The 18,218-nt window shown below is 43.9% G+C and overlaps 1 protein-coding gene across 1 annotated transcript in view; it reads right to left on the bottom strand.

Moving 5' to 3' along the window:
• Window positions 1-18,218, bottom strand: part of SIK3 (SIK family kinase 3) — a 242,595-nt gene that overhangs the window by 32,730 nt on the left and 191,647 nt on the right. The window contains exons 5-6 of the mRNA XM_044919695.1: window positions 16,452-16,576; window positions 15,780-15,903 (exon numbers count right to left, since the gene is read on the bottom strand). Coding sequence (XP_044775630.1) covers window positions 15,780-15,903; window positions 16,452-16,576 — 249 coding nt within the window. The remainder of the gene's footprint in view (window positions 1-15,779; window positions 15,904-16,451; window positions 16,577-18,218) is intronic.

Genomic DNA, 18,218 nt, shown 5'->3' with positions numbered 1-18,218 from the left:
GCTTCCTCGGACCTCACATGGCTGACTCCTGGTCACTCAGGAGAGGACTTAAATGCCACTTCCTCAGAAAGCTCTTCCCTGCCACCTCGTCACTCTCAAGTGGGCCTCCGGTCACCCTCTATGCCACCACATGAATTTTCTCCATGCAAACGACTTCTTTTGAAGCTATCTGGTTTACTTCTTTATTGTCCAGCTCCCTCGCCACAATGTAAGGCCCGTGTCTTTCTTACCTATGTTTCTGGTACCAAACCTTCAATACCAGAGATGGTAATTATACCTAACTGGTGCTCAATCAATAGCTACTGAGTATATGAATCAATATTTATTGAAACTCTAGTCAAACGAGATTGTGTCTGTGAAATGCTTTTTAAAACTGTAAAATTCTGGGGAGCAGGGTGAGGGGGCGGGTGAGTTGGGGAAGGGGACTAAAAGGCACACATTTCCAGTTATAAAGAAGTGAAGAAGCAATGTACAGCACTGGGAATACACGTGAAGATAGCATAACCTCACCCGGCCACACAGAGATGGTAGCGAGATTCTCACGGCGATCACGCCGTAAGTGTAAATGCTGAATCACCATGTTGTCCACCTGTGACTACTACAGTGATGTATGTCAATTATGTTTCAATTAAAAAAAAAGATATTTTAAAAAACACTACAGAATTCTCTGTAAGATACAGGTTTTAAAACGGTTTCCATTTCATAACATTGGTCCTGAAAATAAGACTGGCCAGTGAGGACAGTAGTAACCAATCAGTGCTAATTTTAAAAGACTTTTTATGTCCAAGGCACTGTGCTTAACAACTTTATTTCATTTACTCCTCTCAACAACCCTAAATTAGCTTCTATTATTAGCCTCCTGTATAAAAGAAGAAACAAGTGAACGTGCTCGACACTGCGAAGTAATGGCAGGGCTGGGGCTACAGAGACAGGCTTCTAACCACCCGTGATACATCTTCACGTGGATATAAATCCTGTTTGATCTATTTTTCCAGAGTGAATTCAACTCTGCAACCCCACAGTTTCTGCACCATGTGGCAAACATCATTCTAAATCACCATATTAAAAGGAAAACAAAGAGTAATTAAGACAATGTACTCAATTCTAAATTTGTTCTTGCTTTAAAAGAAAATACAAAAAGAAAAGTCCCTATATCAACATGATTTTATAGCAGGCATCAATTTGTTCTTGCTATAATTTATAATTAAAAGTATATTCAAATGCAGTGTAGATCCTAAAACCTATATGCCTATGAAAGAGTAAATGCCATCTACAACACTATACTTTTATTAAAATTATGTTTCCAAAGTAGCCAGGCTACACCCCACACCTGGAGCATTTGTATAGATTATAAATATCTTTGACACACACCTTTGTGATCTGCAATTACTTGAGAGGAAAAAAATGTTCCTAATTTTAAAAAAGTTACTACAACTGGGGTGCCTGGGTGGCTCAGTCGGTTAAGTGTCCAACTCTTGGTCTCAGCTCAGGTCTTGATCTCAGGGTCATGAGTTCAAGCCCCAATGTTGGGTTCCACGCTGGCACATGGAGCCTACTTTATTTATTTTTTTTAAAGATTTTATTTATTTATTTGACAGAGGAGAGACAGCGAGAGAGGGAACACAAGCAGGGGGAGTGGGAGAGGGAGAAGCAGGCTTCCCACTGAGCAGGGAGCCCGATGTGGGACTCGATCCCAGGACCCTGGGATCATGACCTGAGCCGAAGGCAGATGCTTATGACTAAGCCAACCAGGCGCCCCTTTAAAAAAAAAAAGAGTTACTACAACTGAAGACCCCCAGGTAGGGAGGAGGCCTGGGCCTGATGGGAAAGTGGTGCGATTTTTGTTCAGGCCTCTAGATGGCGCCCTTCTGTCTTCTTTCAGTTCCCACACAGCATGCAGTGCATAAAAGGTAACCACGTCAGTCCTCAATCAGATGACCAAGGCAGAATGACGTTCAGTTATAGGCTTGTTTTAAAACAGGATTTTCAAGGCAATTTCCTTAAAACCAAAAGAAATGAACACTAATATAGTAAGCCTTGCTTAGAAGATATAGCTAGTTCAATTTCAGGATCTTGAAATCTTTATTCAGTCATCCTTAATCATGATTTGGTTTCACATGCCTTGAAAACTCTCCAGAAAATGCAAACAAGAATTTATACACAAAAATTTGCATGTAACTTCAGTCTGTTCAAGGAGCCCTCGAATCGTGCCATCGATTCCCCCGATGGCTATAGGTCCCAGGTTAAGGCCTCCTGGTGGCAGTGATAATCCTGAGGAGACGAGTTTTTACCTTGTATGCCTATGGCCTCCATAATATCTCTCATGCAAAGAAACAGAAATCTCACACTTTCCATGTGTTGCACAGATGGTAAAATATGACAAAATGCAGAAAGCCAGATATTATCATCAACTCATACTTCCTAAGTGTCCTACATAGCTCGTGAAATTAAATTCAGGCTCGATGGGAACACACCGGTCTACATAAAATACGGAGAGAGGGTGAGAACAAAGGTAATCGATGCTCCCAACCTCATACCACAAGCAACCACGGGGCAGTCAATTAAAACAAGTGGAAGGAAGCAAGGGCCTCCGATGAAAGGGTACACGCATCAACTTTTCCAGCTGCCAAGTCCTCTATTCTCATGTCACCAACGGCCCGTCCCTCGTCCCCGCCCTCGGCTAGCGTCTGCAGGAACAGGCTGCTCTGTGTGGGCGTGCCAGAGCACCCAGCAGTGCCTGCAGCCGCCTCTTTCATCTGCCCCGCACAGGACACGGGACGCCAGGCGGTCTCGGCAGTGCACATCGCCCAGGGCCCTGAAACTCGATCTGCCACCAGCTCGCTAACTAGAGGATGCTCTCGGGCCCTGCCCTGCGGCACTGAAAGGCATTGGGAAGGATCCATGGAGAGACGGCTGTGTCAGGCCAGGCCCTAAAATGAGAATGACAAGGAGATTGCCCATGTCATTCCAGCTAAGAGGGCCAGGCCTTTAACAACTTTTTTCTTTTTGAAACTTGATGATAAACAGTTTTTCTCTAAGACGTTCAGAGTATCTCGTCTGGGTTGGGGGGCAGGGGGTGAGGGAAGTAAAGGGTGAGTAAGGGGAATTAAAAACCAACTTCAAATTCACCAAAAGTAGTTGATAGAAGTTCTGTCTCCAGCTTCCAGGCCAGAAGAAGAAATGAGTAACTTTAGAAAGAATTTCCGGACTCAAAGTTTGAGAACATGGCCCCTGAAGACAGGTGAAAGGCCAGGAGGCTGATTTATCTTGGAGATGAGAAGGTGTATGTAGGTCAGCAGCAAGGGGCATACTTGGTGTTCTTCAAGTATCGGAAGGGTTTTTAAAAAGAAAACCAAGTGGATTTATACTATGCTGTTCCAGGGGCCTGAATCTGAGATGATTAGGAAGTCACAAGTTCAATGTAGGACAAGTCTTTCTAATTGTTACAGGTGATCCAAATTCCTGGGTCAGGGTCTTAGGGATCTGAGGAGGGGCCCCTTAGGGAAGCGAGAGGGGCTGTCCAGTGGGCACGGCCCCATCTGCAGCACAGCTAATTTTATCCATTTTATAGATGAGTGTTCTGAGTAAGAGTTCGCTTGCAAAGTCCAGAAACAACTATCCTAGAAAGGATGAACTCCTCGGTCCTGTCCAGCTCTGAAAACCATGTAACTGAAACGGGAATGATCTGTCCTGGGAAAGAGCATACTTATTATCACTAGATGCGCTGAATCAGAGGCTGGCATCTGAGACGTCACTAGAAGGGCTCCCAGCATTATGTCAGGAAGACCGGGAATCCCGTAAGGACGGAGCCTGCATCTATCTGCCTGAGCTGCGTACCCCGGTGCCCACCACAACACCGCACAGGCTAAGGAGAGAAGGCTGAGGAGAGAAGTACTAGACTGCATGCCTGCTACAGCTCCTTCGAACACATTTCCTCAGCAGGTCCCAAGAATCCACAAGAGAACAGGCCTTCTCCAGGCTTCCAACCAGAAAAACAGACAACTATCCTTTTACAGAAGACAGAGGTGGCAGGGTTTGGGGGCAAAAGCCCAGACCAGATGGTTTCCAGGGCCTTCCCTTGTAGCTTTAGAGTTCTTTGCCTCACACAGCAGCACCTACTCACTGATCTTGTCTGAGGCAGAATAGAGAATAATCTGTAAATCAAGATTACCACTTGGGGAGCCATAGATATCTGCAATATGGGCAAAGCCTTAGCGTCAAGATTATGTTACAACAAACCAAAACTCTTAGCAGATAAGCCTTCCCCATAAACCCTGTGGATTTGATTGAAAGTATTAATCATATATCTTTAGCATGTTAACAGAGTGAGAGTGAGAGAGAAAAGAATAAAAAACATAAGGAAGGAGGGTATGAAAGCTTAATAGAGCAATTCCTTCAAAAATATTACTCAATAATAATTACTAACATTTATTGAGCATTTATATGCTAGGCAGAGTGCTAACCACTTTAATTAAGCATTTAATTCACACACCAACCTCTAATACCATCATACCCATTTTAAAGATAAAGAAATTAAAAATCAGAGAAGTTAAGAAATTTGACCTGAAAATAAGAGGCAGAGCCAGGACACAAATTCTGGTCAGTCTGACTCCAAAGTCAGAGTTCGTAACCCACATGGCACCTAAAATAATTAATTCTGGATAGTTTACTTAGTAGCTAGCGTATCTTTAAAAAGGCAAATCAAATCAATTTTCCTTTTCTGACTATCGAATGCCAGGTACTCTTCACAGGCTCTGTCACACTAGAGCCGCCTACAAGCCAAGTTCAGAAAAAAGCAGGCTGTGAACTAGCCAAACACAATGTTAAGGGGGATGGTAAGTTGGATTGCGAGGAATTGAGAAGGCAAGGACATCGGGGTACGTATTAAATGCACCAACGAAGAGCGAACCCAGTTGACACACCCAGGTTGTTGGTGCTGATGGAGACTGATGGCCAGAAACAACAGGCTTCCTCCATCAAGGCGCCACAGACCAGGAGAAGGGGTGGGCAGAAATCTGGGGAACTGAATCATCAGCATCTTCAGGCTGATCCTATGATGGAGGGAATGCCAATGGTCCCTTAAGCCCTTCATGTGATGCCAAAGGATGGGACATGGCAAAGCAATCATTTTCGGCTCTGTGGGCAGAGGAGTGGTCTGAAAGAAATTGAGTCATAGATTTTTTCTGACCACATAAAACTGCTTTGAGCTGGGGAAACAGAAGACATCTGTGTGCCAGGAGGCACGGGAAGAATGCAAGGAAGACACAATTACTCAGGAAATTCTTGTTCCTTGCAGGTGCCTGGAAGAAGGGTATGGTCTGGTGTCACATGAATACATTCCAGTCAATACCAGGTGCGTTCAAAGGTAATTCCAAAGAGTTCTTTTTTTTTCAATCATTTTAACAAACTTCTTAATAATGTTTAATTCCCCAGAGCAATTCAAATTTCAAAGAGGGCTCTATTTCTCTCAAAATCCTTCAGAAAGGAAACAAAAATAAATTGGCTATTAAAATCTAAAACGTCTGCTTCCTGGAAAACAAATAACCTTATAATTTTTTTTTTTCCAATTTAAATGGCACTAAAGTTTTACACTTTTCAGAACCAGGATACTATGGGATATACTGCCAGATTCTCTTATCCCAATTCACCTTGCCTAGCTCAGGTAGCAGTCTGGGGAGAGCATACTATGAGAGCAGATGACAGATGAATGGTCTACAATGACAACCTCCGGATGGAGCGGACTGGGGCCCATAAGAGTCTGTGCCCTTGCCATATATGTTCTGGATTCACAGCTCCTCTTTAATGCTATCTGCCTTTTCCCAAAAAGGAAAACCAGGCACCAAACATGCTGTTCTTCTTAATGAAAAGAAAATATAATCTGCCATCATGTCCTCGTCCTGTCATAATCATGGCTAAAATAGTGTGACTCTCTTGCAACATCATGATCCTATAGAAAGAATTAAAAAGTCAATCAAAAACACATCAGAGGGGTTATTGCCAAGATCTCCTCTTTTGGTAAGAAGCTGGCCAGAGTTAAGGGACCCTCACTCTGCCTGTAAACTCAGCCCCAGAAATGACGGTTTTTAATACGCCCAAGGAAACCGTGTCATTGTCAGCTGTCAGCTAAGGTCAAACCTACTTTATATAGTGACTATTTTAAAATCTAAATGAAGTAGACAAATGGTCTTAAAACAAGACATTTCTATGTATAAATAACATACACTGAATGTGCTAAGACCTACAGATGCATTCAGAGATGGCATAAATGTTAAATACAATCATACAAAATACAGAGGTTTTTTGTTATATTGGATATTCCTGGAGCAATGATGCTGTAGGGATTGGAAGACTTACACTCTATAAACCTAATTTTGATGTTACTGTCACACAGAAATATATACACATTTCCAACTCGCAAGTTAGTTAAGGGGGTTTATTTAAAGTACTAGTCAATACCACACTTTTACACAACCAAAGAAAATACATAATCTCGGAATTAACTATAATGGAACTTAATCTACAATAGTGTTGGCTGTAATAAGATTTGACTCAGCTGAGATCAGCAACTCCTGTGTCAGAATGGCACTGAGAAAAAAGAAAATCTTGTTTTGAACTCATCTGCTTTCAATTCTTTAGGGGAAAGAAAACTGGGAGTCCCAGTACTGAACCATTCAGTAGAATTCCTAGAAGGATGGTCCGACAGTAAGAGATCAGACAAGGAAATGGGAGAGTTCTTGATTTAAGTACAAATCCCAACAGTGCTGCAAATTATTATCAGACTGTTCTGGAATAAAAATCAAGTGCCTTATAACTAAACCCTGTGAGACACTTTCTGTGGCTGAACACAGAGGCCAAGGGAAGGTGGCTTGGCACAAATGAGCAAATAAAGACGGGGCTGGTGAGAAAAAGCTTCTCATGGAGAATGAATAAACTTAGGCTGAGAGACTTTTCTCTTTGGTTTTAGCAGTTTATCAGTCTTAGATGGACTGAGGAGAAAACAAGTGGCCAACTCTCTCCATTTATTAGAAAAGTAACAACTATTTCTTGAATGTTCCTTATTTTCTAGTTTTCCTGGGTGGCTGTGATGCTTCGGATTTAAGATTCGGAGATCAGGGGATGCGGGCTTAAAGGCTGCGAGGCTGACGCTGACCTCCAGGCCCCACCAGGAAGAGCCCCCAGCAGGCCACGGTGTTCTACTAGTAGAAGCTGTCCAATTTGAAGTTCACATTGTTTAAAAATTACATTGTTGCCTGTACCGCCCTATTCAAGTATGGTTTTGTAAGTCCTAATATCAATCCTTAGAGTAGAACAAAATTCTGGTTTAGTTTCACTCCAGAGTCCAATATAGAGTAGTTGATACTCTTTTTCCAACACATAACTGATGTAGATGGACAAAGATATGTATTCTAGGACTCTCTTGATACTTGGAATACCTTGGCAGATACATATTTCTTGAGAATTAAAATACGAGCAAAGACAGGTGGCTTCTGAAGCCAGAAGGCTAGTGTTCAAATCTCGGCTCTGCCACTTCCTAGCTGTAGGATTTAGGGTCCATCACTCCATCTTACCATGCCTTGATTATCTTGTCTATCAAATAACGAGAGTCGCCTACTTCTAGGGTGGTTCTACATATAAAACAAATTAATGCAACAGTGTCTGGTCCATAGAAAGTGTTCAATGAATGTTAAGTATTATCCAAATCTCTGGAGTCCTTCCACTTAGAACTTTCTCCCTCTCTCTATTTTCCTCCATAGGGCTGCCATAAGCTTGGAGACAGTCTGCTTGCAAGGGGCAATAATGAATAAGGCAGTAAGTACTGGTACTTTCCCATGGTTCCCCACTATGTTAGGTAAAATCAGAGGAGCTCTGCGTGACCCTGAGGTAGATCCTGTCCCTTTCCTGACATCCCCTGTGATTTCTTTTTTTTTTTTTTAAAGATTTTATTTATTTATTTGAGAGAGAGAGAATGAGAGAGAGCACATGAGAGGGGGGAGGGTCAGAGGGAGAAGCAGACTCCCTGCCGAGCAGGGAGCCCGATGTGGGACTCGATCCAGGGACTCCAGGATCATGACCTGAGCCGAAGGCAGTCGCTTAACCAACTGAGCCACCCAGGCGCCCTCCCCTGTGATTTCTTTATTCACTAACACGAAAGTGCTACGCGGGTTTCCCGCTAGTGGAAGACTATGCCCCAAAATGTATTAGAGAACTGCTTTTAGGATGCTGAGCCCCTAGGTATATGGACGCTGGTAGGTGAGCTACTTTAATTTCCTGTCCCATCCCCTCTATGCAAAGTGCTTTTAGCCAAGCAAGATGTTGTGTGGTTCTTGATGAGTAAGCCAGTCCGGGCAGAGCTGCCTGCTTCAAAGTACAAGCTCTTTGGCAGGAGCCGCACAGCGGTCTCCATCAGGAGCATTATGGAAGCCTGGGTCTTGTGTTCCCAGTGATAAAATGCTTATGTAGTATTACAATTAATTAAGGCACAATAAAGTCTGATCAATAAGGACTCAAAAATATTGTCCACAAGAGATCTCTCTGCACTCACTGTCACAGCAGTTTTTCCACTATAAATTAATTTTCCTTCAGTATTAAATGAATGACTGATCTTTACAATATTCAGTAGCAGATAGTATAATTGGTGAATAAGACAAACAAGGCTTTAAGAAGTAGGCTTCTGAAGGTTTTAAAAAATATCCTAGTAGTTAATGAGTTTGGTGCTCAACAAATTTAAGTTGCTGGCTTCCTTCAGTGGGAGGGGGAGTCAGAGAAAGCACCTGACAACACGTGTGGTCAGGCGAGGTCTCATTGTCCATAACAGCTCAAAACCCAGCAAGTTTCAACTTTCAATTCTTCTGTAATTTAGGTTCCAGGTTTTTACCTAACCACTCTGCAGGATGCTCTCAGAATTTTAATCCAAAAACGCTGGTCTAGACCAAACTTATTTCACTTGAGACATAGAAAGCCAAATCCATAATAGATCAAAAAACCTTTTTAAAACTAGAAGTCCCGTGACCTGGTCATTCACATAATAACCCATATAACAAAAACCCATAAAACCAGTGAATAATTTGGATCATCAGTGAATTACCTGTTTAATAATAAAACCCAAGAGTCTGACATAAGATTCTAGAGGTAAGTGGTGATAATTCAGTTTTTCACTAAGAAATATTTACTGAGGGGCGCCTGGGTGGCTCAGTCGTTAAGCGTCTGCCTTCGGCTCAGGTCATGATCCCAGGGTCCTGGGATTGAGCCCCGCATCGGGCTCCCTGCTCAGCGGGAAGCCTGCTTCTCCCTCTCCCACTCCCCCTGCTTGTGTTCCCTCTCTCACTGTGTCTCTCTCTGTCAAATAAATAAAATCTTTAAAAAAAAAAAAAAGAAATATTTACTGAATGTTTACAGCATAGCAAGTACTGTCAGGTTTTATGGGAGATGATGACGTACAGAACACAGTTCTGATATAAAGGGGCTTCTATTCCAGGCAAGAGGGGAAGTCACACACCTAATCATAAAACTATGTGGTTCAAAATCGTTCAGCCTTGAATAAATCCTCTTGTAAATTTGTGCCACTGTCTTCCAACTTGGTCTTTAGCAGGTCTTTAGCAGATCTCAGGATGACCATGGAAGGACGCCTGTATCAAACACACAAGACCAGGCACAGAAATACCCACTAGTTGTGAGGACACTTCATTCCACACATTACTGACAATAAAGAGACGCTTAGAATTCTTGAACTAAATGTGTCCATCTGTATAGCATGGGCCCACACAGCTGCAGATATTCTGGAATTCAACGGCACTCGAAGCAGCTAGATGGTGCGGCCTTACCCACTTGGCCTCCCAAGTGCTAATGTAGAGAACAGCAGCTCTGCTGGAGCATCTAAATCCTTTCGGCAGAAAAATGATCAACTCACTCAAGTCTGTGACAACAGCCCGAGGAAAGAAAGGATCTTGCTCTTCAGCCGCCCTATCTCCAGCAGTGCAGGAAGCAGAGCCGACGGGCTGGAGAGCGGCCGGCTCCGGCCTTAGAGCTCACTCCAGCTCTCGTGAGCTGCCACGGGGACCGGACACTAGAGGTGTAAGCAAAAAAGGGACTCGGGACAGACTGTAGGTCTCCTTTATGTGAACTTGAAACTTTATGTTACTATGATGTCTGAGCTAAGAGACTAAACAGCCTTGTGAGTTCATCTGCTCCTTTGCCTTGTCCTTCTGAAGGCACTGTCTGCCGGGCCTTGGGCTTCGGGCCTATGATGTTAGGCAAGGCCAAGCAGGTGTGTGTCCCTGAGGGCAGGAGGGCTCAGACTGCTACCACAGAACTGTCTACTCATTTCCTAGACTGGGTTGTTGCTCATTTGCTGGCCTTAACTTTACAAAAATGTTTACTCCTACTTATGGAATTAGTTGTCTAGGATTAAAAAGTGACCAGACCACATTTAGGATAATAATATCGACAGTCTCTGAATCTTTAAACTTCCGTGTTAACTTATACTACAAATATTAGTTCTTTCTAAGTAGTTAAAATGCTACATAGTTTATTTCTAGGCACTAATAGACAAATGTGGTTGACAGCATAATAAACTTTTTTACCAGCCTCCACTATCTGAAGCCAGCTCTGGCAAGGATGGAGTACCAATCTTTTGCTATGATGCAAGGGGACGGGGGTGGAGGGCGGAGGGAACCCAAGCTGCTCACAGGAAATACTGTGGACACTGGAAAAGCAGAGGAAGTGGTTTGTTTATCTTGCCCTTTCTTTGCAACAGTGCGGTGTCATCAAACACCAAATAAATGACTAAGTTAGTCATGTATTACCTGTGTGGCTTTAGGCAGGTCAAGTCATTTCTTTAAACTTCACTGGCAAAATGCTAAAATAGTATGTATCAATACCAATTCCACAGTACGGTTATCCAGCTCAAATTAGATCAAGTATAGGAAGTACTGTGTCAACTTGAAAGTCCTAAAGAAATGTAGATCACTATTACCAATGTTACTATTTGAATACAAGTGTACATTCTGGAGGAGTTTTGATAGCATTTTAACGAACCTACTCAGGCCTTCATTCATTCATTTAACAGACACTTCCTGAGTGCCTGCAAGGACCCAGGCCCCGTCCTAAGCCCTGGGAATAAATACAGCAGTGAAAAGAAACAAAAGCTTACTGCAGTCAAGAGGCAGTGGGACAGGGAGTAGGGACGCGATCAACAGCTGAGGTCAGGCAGTGGTACATGCCAAGTAAAAACTGAAGCAGAGTTCTGGAAAGAGAAAGGCCTCTCTGAGGAGATGCTGAAGCAGAAACCTCAAGTGACATGAGGAAGCAAGCCATGTGAGTACTTAGGAACGTGTGTGCCTGGGGAGTCTGAGATACAGCAAGGATGCCTCTGTGACTGGTGCTCGGAACCTGTGGCCAACAGTAGCAAGAAATGACGTGAAAGAGGTGGCCAATCCCAGCTGTGCCTTGTTGGCCATCACGATAATGGCTTTTGGCCTTTATTCTAAGTGGAAATGCAAGCCACTGGAGGGTTTTAAATAGGCTTCTATTGCTATCTACTCACTATTTACTAAGTCCTGCCACATGCCAGATACTATGCTAGGCTCTAGACAACTGTGAAAAAACACGCTTCATCTATATTTTCTCTAAGCTCAGTCTGGTGTGGAAGATGTACAATAAAAGAAGTAATTACAATAAAAAATTTGGTTAAGTCCCATGATTAAAAACAAAAACAAAAACAAAAACAAAACCCAGAGATCTGAAAACCAGTAGAAATATCTCGATTCTTTTTCTAGCACATCTAATTTCTTATTCTAGAATACAGGAGTGGGTAGAGTCAGGTTGGGGGAGGAAGAAGTATTCTACTAGGCAGAGGGAACTGCTCCGCAGAACATCACTTGTTCGGGGAACTGGAAGGAAGTCAGGCTGACTAGGTGTACAATGGGAGTTGGGGCCACAGAGACGGGCAGGCACCAGCTATTTCTAGACCACTGGTTTTCAAACAGCAGTCATGACATCAATCTAGTAAGTTATAACCTGCAGTTTTTAATGTAATGGAATAAAATATATTGGAGTGTAGCGCACATAGTAAAGGCACATTTTGCTTCTTAAAAAAAAACTTCTGTTTAGGGATGTGGACATACACGTGTTTTAGGTCACAGTATAAAAGATATTTTTTACTATGGTCATGGTCAAAATGTTTGAAAGTCAGTGCCCCTGCCACATAAAGGAGTGAACTTTAGCCTAGAGGCAAACCATTTTGGAGACAAACCACTGAGAAATTTAAGCTGGAAAATGGTATGATCAGATCTGTGTGTGTGTGTGTTGTTTTTATATGTTGTTTTAGAAAGATTCCTCATGCAGCACGTGGAGGATGGATCAGGGAGGGACAAGACTGGAGCCAGAAACCCGTTAGTTGCCTCTTTTTCATGTAGGCAAGAACCACTACAGAAGTGCTAGAGGAAAGGAGGGCTGAATGGACGGGATTTGGTAACTGATCAGCTGTGAATATGGTGAGAGAGGAGGAGGAATCAGGCTAGTTCCTACCTTGCTCTGATGGTGACGTACGCCACTCACTGGGCTAGGCAACCAAGGATAGGGACGGGGAGTTAAAGTCAGTTTTGAAATGTTTCTACTGATGTTAATTCAAGACGTAAAAGTGAATTTGATCAGCAGCAATGGGTTAGGTCGCCCTTCATCCCAGAGGAGAGGTCTGGGCCAGAGAGCTGACTGAGTGTTAATAGGGGACTAACGTGACAGTCCTCACTGAAGCCACAGCAGTTGACATGCTCAGAAAGAGGGTATAAAGAAGAAAAGACTTAAAGGATGAACAGAGAAAAGGAAATCTGGCAGAGGTGACTGAGAAGGTGCATCCACAGATAGGAGGAAAACAAGAGAATGTGGTGTCTGAGAAGCAGTGAGAAAAAAGTGTTTCAAAAAGTAGGGAGTGACTCAAGGATAAGAAAACACAACCTGATTTAAAAATGGGCCAAACACTTGGACAGACAAGTCACCAAAGAAGATGGACAGATGGTAAATATGAAAAGATGCTCATCATACATCATCAGGGAACTGCAAATTAAAATCACAAGCACCCACTACGCATCTGTCCATTAGCAGGGCAAACCTCCGGAGCATGGACAGTACACCATGCTGCCCAGGATGCGGAGCCAAGGGGACACTCGCTCACTGCTGGTAGGAATGCAAAGTGCGGCAGCCACCTTGGAAGACAGCTTGGCGGTTTCTTACAAAACTAAACCTACTCTTCCATTCAAACCAGCAATCACACTTCCTCCTATTTGCCCAAAGGAGTTGAAAGCTTAGATCCACATCAAAACCTGCACACAAAGTTTACAACAGTGTTATTCATTGCTGCCCAAACGTGGAAGCAACCACAATGTCTGGTGAGCAAATGGATAAATAGGGTAAATCCACCCAATGGAATGCTACTCAGCGTTAAAAAGAAATGAGCGACCAAGTCCCCAAAAGCCAGAGAGGAACCCTAGGTACATATTACTGAATGAAAGAAGACCACATACCATGGGATTCCAACCACTATATATGACATTCTAGAAAAGGCAAAACTAGGAGACAGTAAAATGATCAGTGGCTACCAGAGGTTGGGGGAAGGGGTCAACAGGTGCAGAGGATTTTTCGGGCAGTGAAATTGCTCTGTATGAGAGTATAATGGTGGATACATGTCATCATATATTTGTGCAAATCCACAGAATGGACACCATGCTAACGGAAACTACGGAATTTGGATGATAATCTGATGTAGTGTCGATGTAGGACGCAGGATGCTTGACTGTAACAAATATGCTACATTGGTGGACACCGATCGTGGGGAGGCTACGAGTGAGGGGACGTGGGTATATGGGGACTGGCTGCACTTTCTGTCCACTTTTGCTGTGAACCTAAAACTGCCCTAAAAAATAAAGTTTATTTTTAATTTAATTTAATTTTTAAAAAAGGGTCAGTGCTAAGTACTGCTGGGCAGTCATGAAGATAAGGACCGAGGACCCCCAGCGGATGATGACAAGGATCACTGATGACTGGCCAGAGCGAGCTGCTGGACCCCATCTCTGCTGCCTTTTATAGTAAAATTGGGGATGGCTGTGCCTATTTCTTTTCGCCATTTCCCCTCCATTCCTTTTCTGTCGTGGCCACACAAATTAGGTTTGTGCTCCTGCCCCTCCACTGAAACCGTCTTCCAACGCCGTCGCTGATCTCCACCTTCCCGAAACCACAGCTCCCGCTCATCTTCTCTCACCTGTCAGCAGCACCTGGCAGAGTTCCTCATTCTCTCCTCCTTGAAACATTTTCTTCCTTGTTTTCTAGGACGGCAGCCCCTCTGGCTTACCTCGCCGGTGATTCCCGTGCCGATCTCTCCTCATCTTCCTGATCTCTGACCATTAGTGTGGTCCGGAGATGAACCCCTGGACCCCTTCTCTAAAATCACTGCCTATAAAGCGATCCCATGTCAGAGCTGTAAATATTATCTATACACCGATGATTCACAAATGTACATCCCTGGCCCACAACTCCCAGCTAAGCTACAGCCCTATATTCAACTGCCTACACCAGATCTCAGCGTAGAGGTATAATGTGCATCTCAAACTAAATGATCTAAAACATCTCTCCAAAACTAAGTATTCTTCCTTAGTCGTCCCAGTCTCAGTCAGCAGTAAATCTATCCTTCCAATTGCTCAAGCCAACACCCCTGGAGTTACCTTTAGTGACTCTTTCTCTCACATCAAATTCAACATAAATGCTGTTGGAACCAGACTGCCTAGGTTCAAATTCTAGTTTAGCCACTTCGTAGCTGTGTTATCTTGGGGAAAATTGCTAACTATGTCCTGGCTTCAGTTTTATCACTGCAACATGGGGGTGATAGACTTACATATCTCACAGGGTTGTTGTAATAACAAGACAAGTCAATGTTTATAAACTGCTTTGAATGGTGCCTGCCACACAGTATGGAGTATCTCTTCAATCTGACCACTTCTTACCATCTCCACCTCCACACCCAGTCTGGGAACGAGCCACCAGTATCTCTCATTTGGATGATTGCAAAAGTCTCCCTTCCTTTAGCACCTAACCCTTTTAACCAGCAGAGCAGCCAAAGTGGTTAAAAAAAAAAAATCGCCATCACATGCTTTTGACTTTTTTTGTGTGTTTGAAAAGTTAGGGAAAAAACCAAAGTCAGATTGCATCATTCTTCTGTCAAAACCCTCTGATCCTTTGAATTTAGCTCAAAGTAAAAACTCAGGTCTTTCCACTGACTAGGCCCTAAAAGCAAGTTCTCTCTCACCTCTCTGCCCTCATCTCTCTTGTCCCTGTCACTCCTTTCAAGCACAGAGACCCCCGGCCTGTTCCTTAAACACTCCAGCACACTCCCGGGGTGAAACAGGAATATTTATTGCCTTGCAACTATGTGATGGGCCTAACGACTCTTTCCACAGACTATTTAATTTAGTCTTCAGAGTAACGCCCTCACAAAACTGCCAGCCACTGACGGGGGAGGAAACCAAAGCTCGCACAGACTTAGCCATCAGCCACACAACACGAGTAGCTATAGGCGGAGCTTAGCGCCGAACTCAGGCCACCTGAGCGGGGGCCACCGGACGCCACAGCCCGTACACAGTGTTCCTGGAGAACCTTGCTTCCGGAGGCGCCAATTCAGCAAACTGGAACTAAGAAGGTTGTTAAGCGGGTCGTTTATACTCTGTCACCCAATTCCTGCGAGAACTCAGCATCTGTGAACCCCATCACTGCTATGTGCTGGTTAACTACCTTACCTGTGGACATAAAAAATGGGATGCGGAACTTTCCACTCAACACCCGGGCCCGCAGATTCTGCAGTGTGCTCCCATCAAATGGCAGGGCACCACACACAAGCACATAGAGGACGACTCCAAGGCTCTGCATCCCAAACAGAGAGTACATACAATTAATCGCATCAGAGGAAACAAAAGAGGCCATTATAGTATGTGTATGAAGATGATGGTGAGTCATGCACAAGATAATGGAACTAACTTTTTCTTCCTTCTTTGTGAGAAATAATATGAGGCATTGTCAAGGCCAATTATCTTTAGGATAGTTAACATTCTTCTTTGCTTCCAGACATTAATTTTGGGTAACATATCTAGAATTTCTCTCAGCACTCATCCTCGAGGGAGAAGGCAAGTGGCAACAACAGAAAGAATCTCTGTTCTTGGCAAGGGCACCCATCCAAGCTTGCTCTTGGGCTTTTTTTTTTTTTTGCAGCTGCAAAAGGGGAAGTTTGAAATCTGTGGCTCGGTCCCTAAGACAAGAGCTGGAGGAAAGACTCTGCACAAGGAACTGGGAATTCAAAGCACAGGGGTCAAGGTGTCGATTCGTGTGCAGCATTCAATGTCCCCCAGGGTGACGGCGCTGTTCCCAGTGAAGGAGAACCACCAGCCCGGGGGCTGAGAGAAGACAGTACATACCCAGATGTCCACTTTGGGCCCGTCGTACTCCTTTCCCTCAAAGAGCTCAGGTGCAGCGTAGGGAGGGCTGCCGCACCAGGTCTTCAGCAGCTGCCCAGGAGTGAACAGGTTACTGAAGCCAAAATCTAGAAAGACAAACAGACATACCTCACATTCCTAGCTTCTAGTCACTGAACAAAGGTTCTAGAGCGTTACATTTGAGCATCCAATGTGAAGAGAAACCATTTAGAAATTCTCCAACCAGCCACTGGAACATAACATAATAGTGAAAGGGAGATACAGATGAGCTGGAATGCCAAAGACCCCTGGTTAACTGAAGTACACGTGACAGGTTTATGTCAACAGAACCAACACTGTTCCCTGCAGAAAGCCACATTGAGGGAGCCAAGCGTGCCTGTTGCTTTCAGACCATAGGTGACATTGGATAGTGACTGATGTTAAGGCCACACCAGAATCAGTAACTACCTGAAAGCCTGCTCACCTGGACCCAGACTTTTCCTATTATTTTTACTTCTTAGGACAAACACATTTCCAACCACTAGAGACACATGGACTTGAAAATTTAGGTAAAGTGACATTATTATCATTAAGGTAGCTTATTCGAAAGGAAGAATAGGCAATTTATTTACACACTGAAACAGGAATATTTACAATTAAACTCCAAGTCCCTTTGTGCTTCAGCTTCCCCCCTACTTTTCTTCCCCTCCCGCTATTTTAGGAGAGAGCAGATGAGAGACAGGAGAGGGGAGGTGTGGAGAGGAAGGCTCAGGACATGAGCAAAGATGGCAGGCCAAAGGACAGAGAGTTGCTGACTTCTGAATACTTTCATGTATGTAAGTATTTACGGGAATAACTCGTCTGGAAGCCAGCCGACTCCCTCCTGCCCCAGGCCTACCACATTCCCTGCGGTGACAGTGCCTGAAAAGGCTAGGCGCCTCCTTACCCTCCCCTCCCTAGTGTTACTGCCCTGGACAACTCGGTCTCCATTTGCTGTTTGCTTTACTCCTTTCTCCTTCTATACCACGTGTGTTCTTGTAAGGCCTGTGCTGATTTTGTCTCTCTCCTTGCTCTAAGGCTGACTCTTCTGGTCCCAGAGCTTCCATTATCATTTGTTTGGTAATAATTCTCCAAGTTTCTATCCCTGGTCTTGGTACCACTCTTAAATTCCTGAACTTCTAATACTTACCTGGGAAGAAAGAGCTCAAACTCGCCATCTTCCGAAAACGAATCTGTTCTATTGCTCATGTTCCCATTAATGTCCGTTAAAGGCATTACCATCCCAGCTATTGGGAGCACTGGAGTCTCCCTTCTCCCCCTCATTTCCCATTCCCAACTGGTAATAAAACTTTTCCTGCTTCTACCCCGTGTGTCCTGAATCTATTTCCTTCCTTCTATTTCCATTCCTACCAGCTCAGCTCATATTCGTGTTCTCTCCGACCGAGATCACACATGGCTCACTACCTCCAATTCATTTCCCTTAGGCCATCCATTCCTAGCGTGGGGACAGTCAGGCTAATCATGTTGTGTCAACTCCTTACTCAAAAACACGGGGGGGCTCCCATCTGCTCACAGAACAGTCTAGCCCTCTGAGCCTTGTCCTTCAAGCTCCTCCACGGCCCAGCCCCACCCACCTTTCCAACTTTCCCCAGCCCTTCTAGCATTGCTAGACTACTCTGCATTTACGTTCCTTCCTTCGGCTACTTCCTCTCTGTGCCATGCCTTTTCCTTTCTTTTTTTTTTTTTTTTTAAGATTTTATTTATTTATTT

This window comes from Neomonachus schauinslandi, chromosome 11 (assembly GCF_002201575.2).
Source record: "Neomonachus schauinslandi chromosome 11, ASM220157v2, whole genome shotgun sequence".
Classification (NCBI taxonomy): domain Eukaryota; kingdom Metazoa; phylum Chordata; class Mammalia; order Carnivora; family Phocidae; genus Neomonachus; species Neomonachus schauinslandi.
Note: the sequence above shows the minus strand (reverse complement) of the source record. Positions and strands in the feature narration are given on the sequence as shown.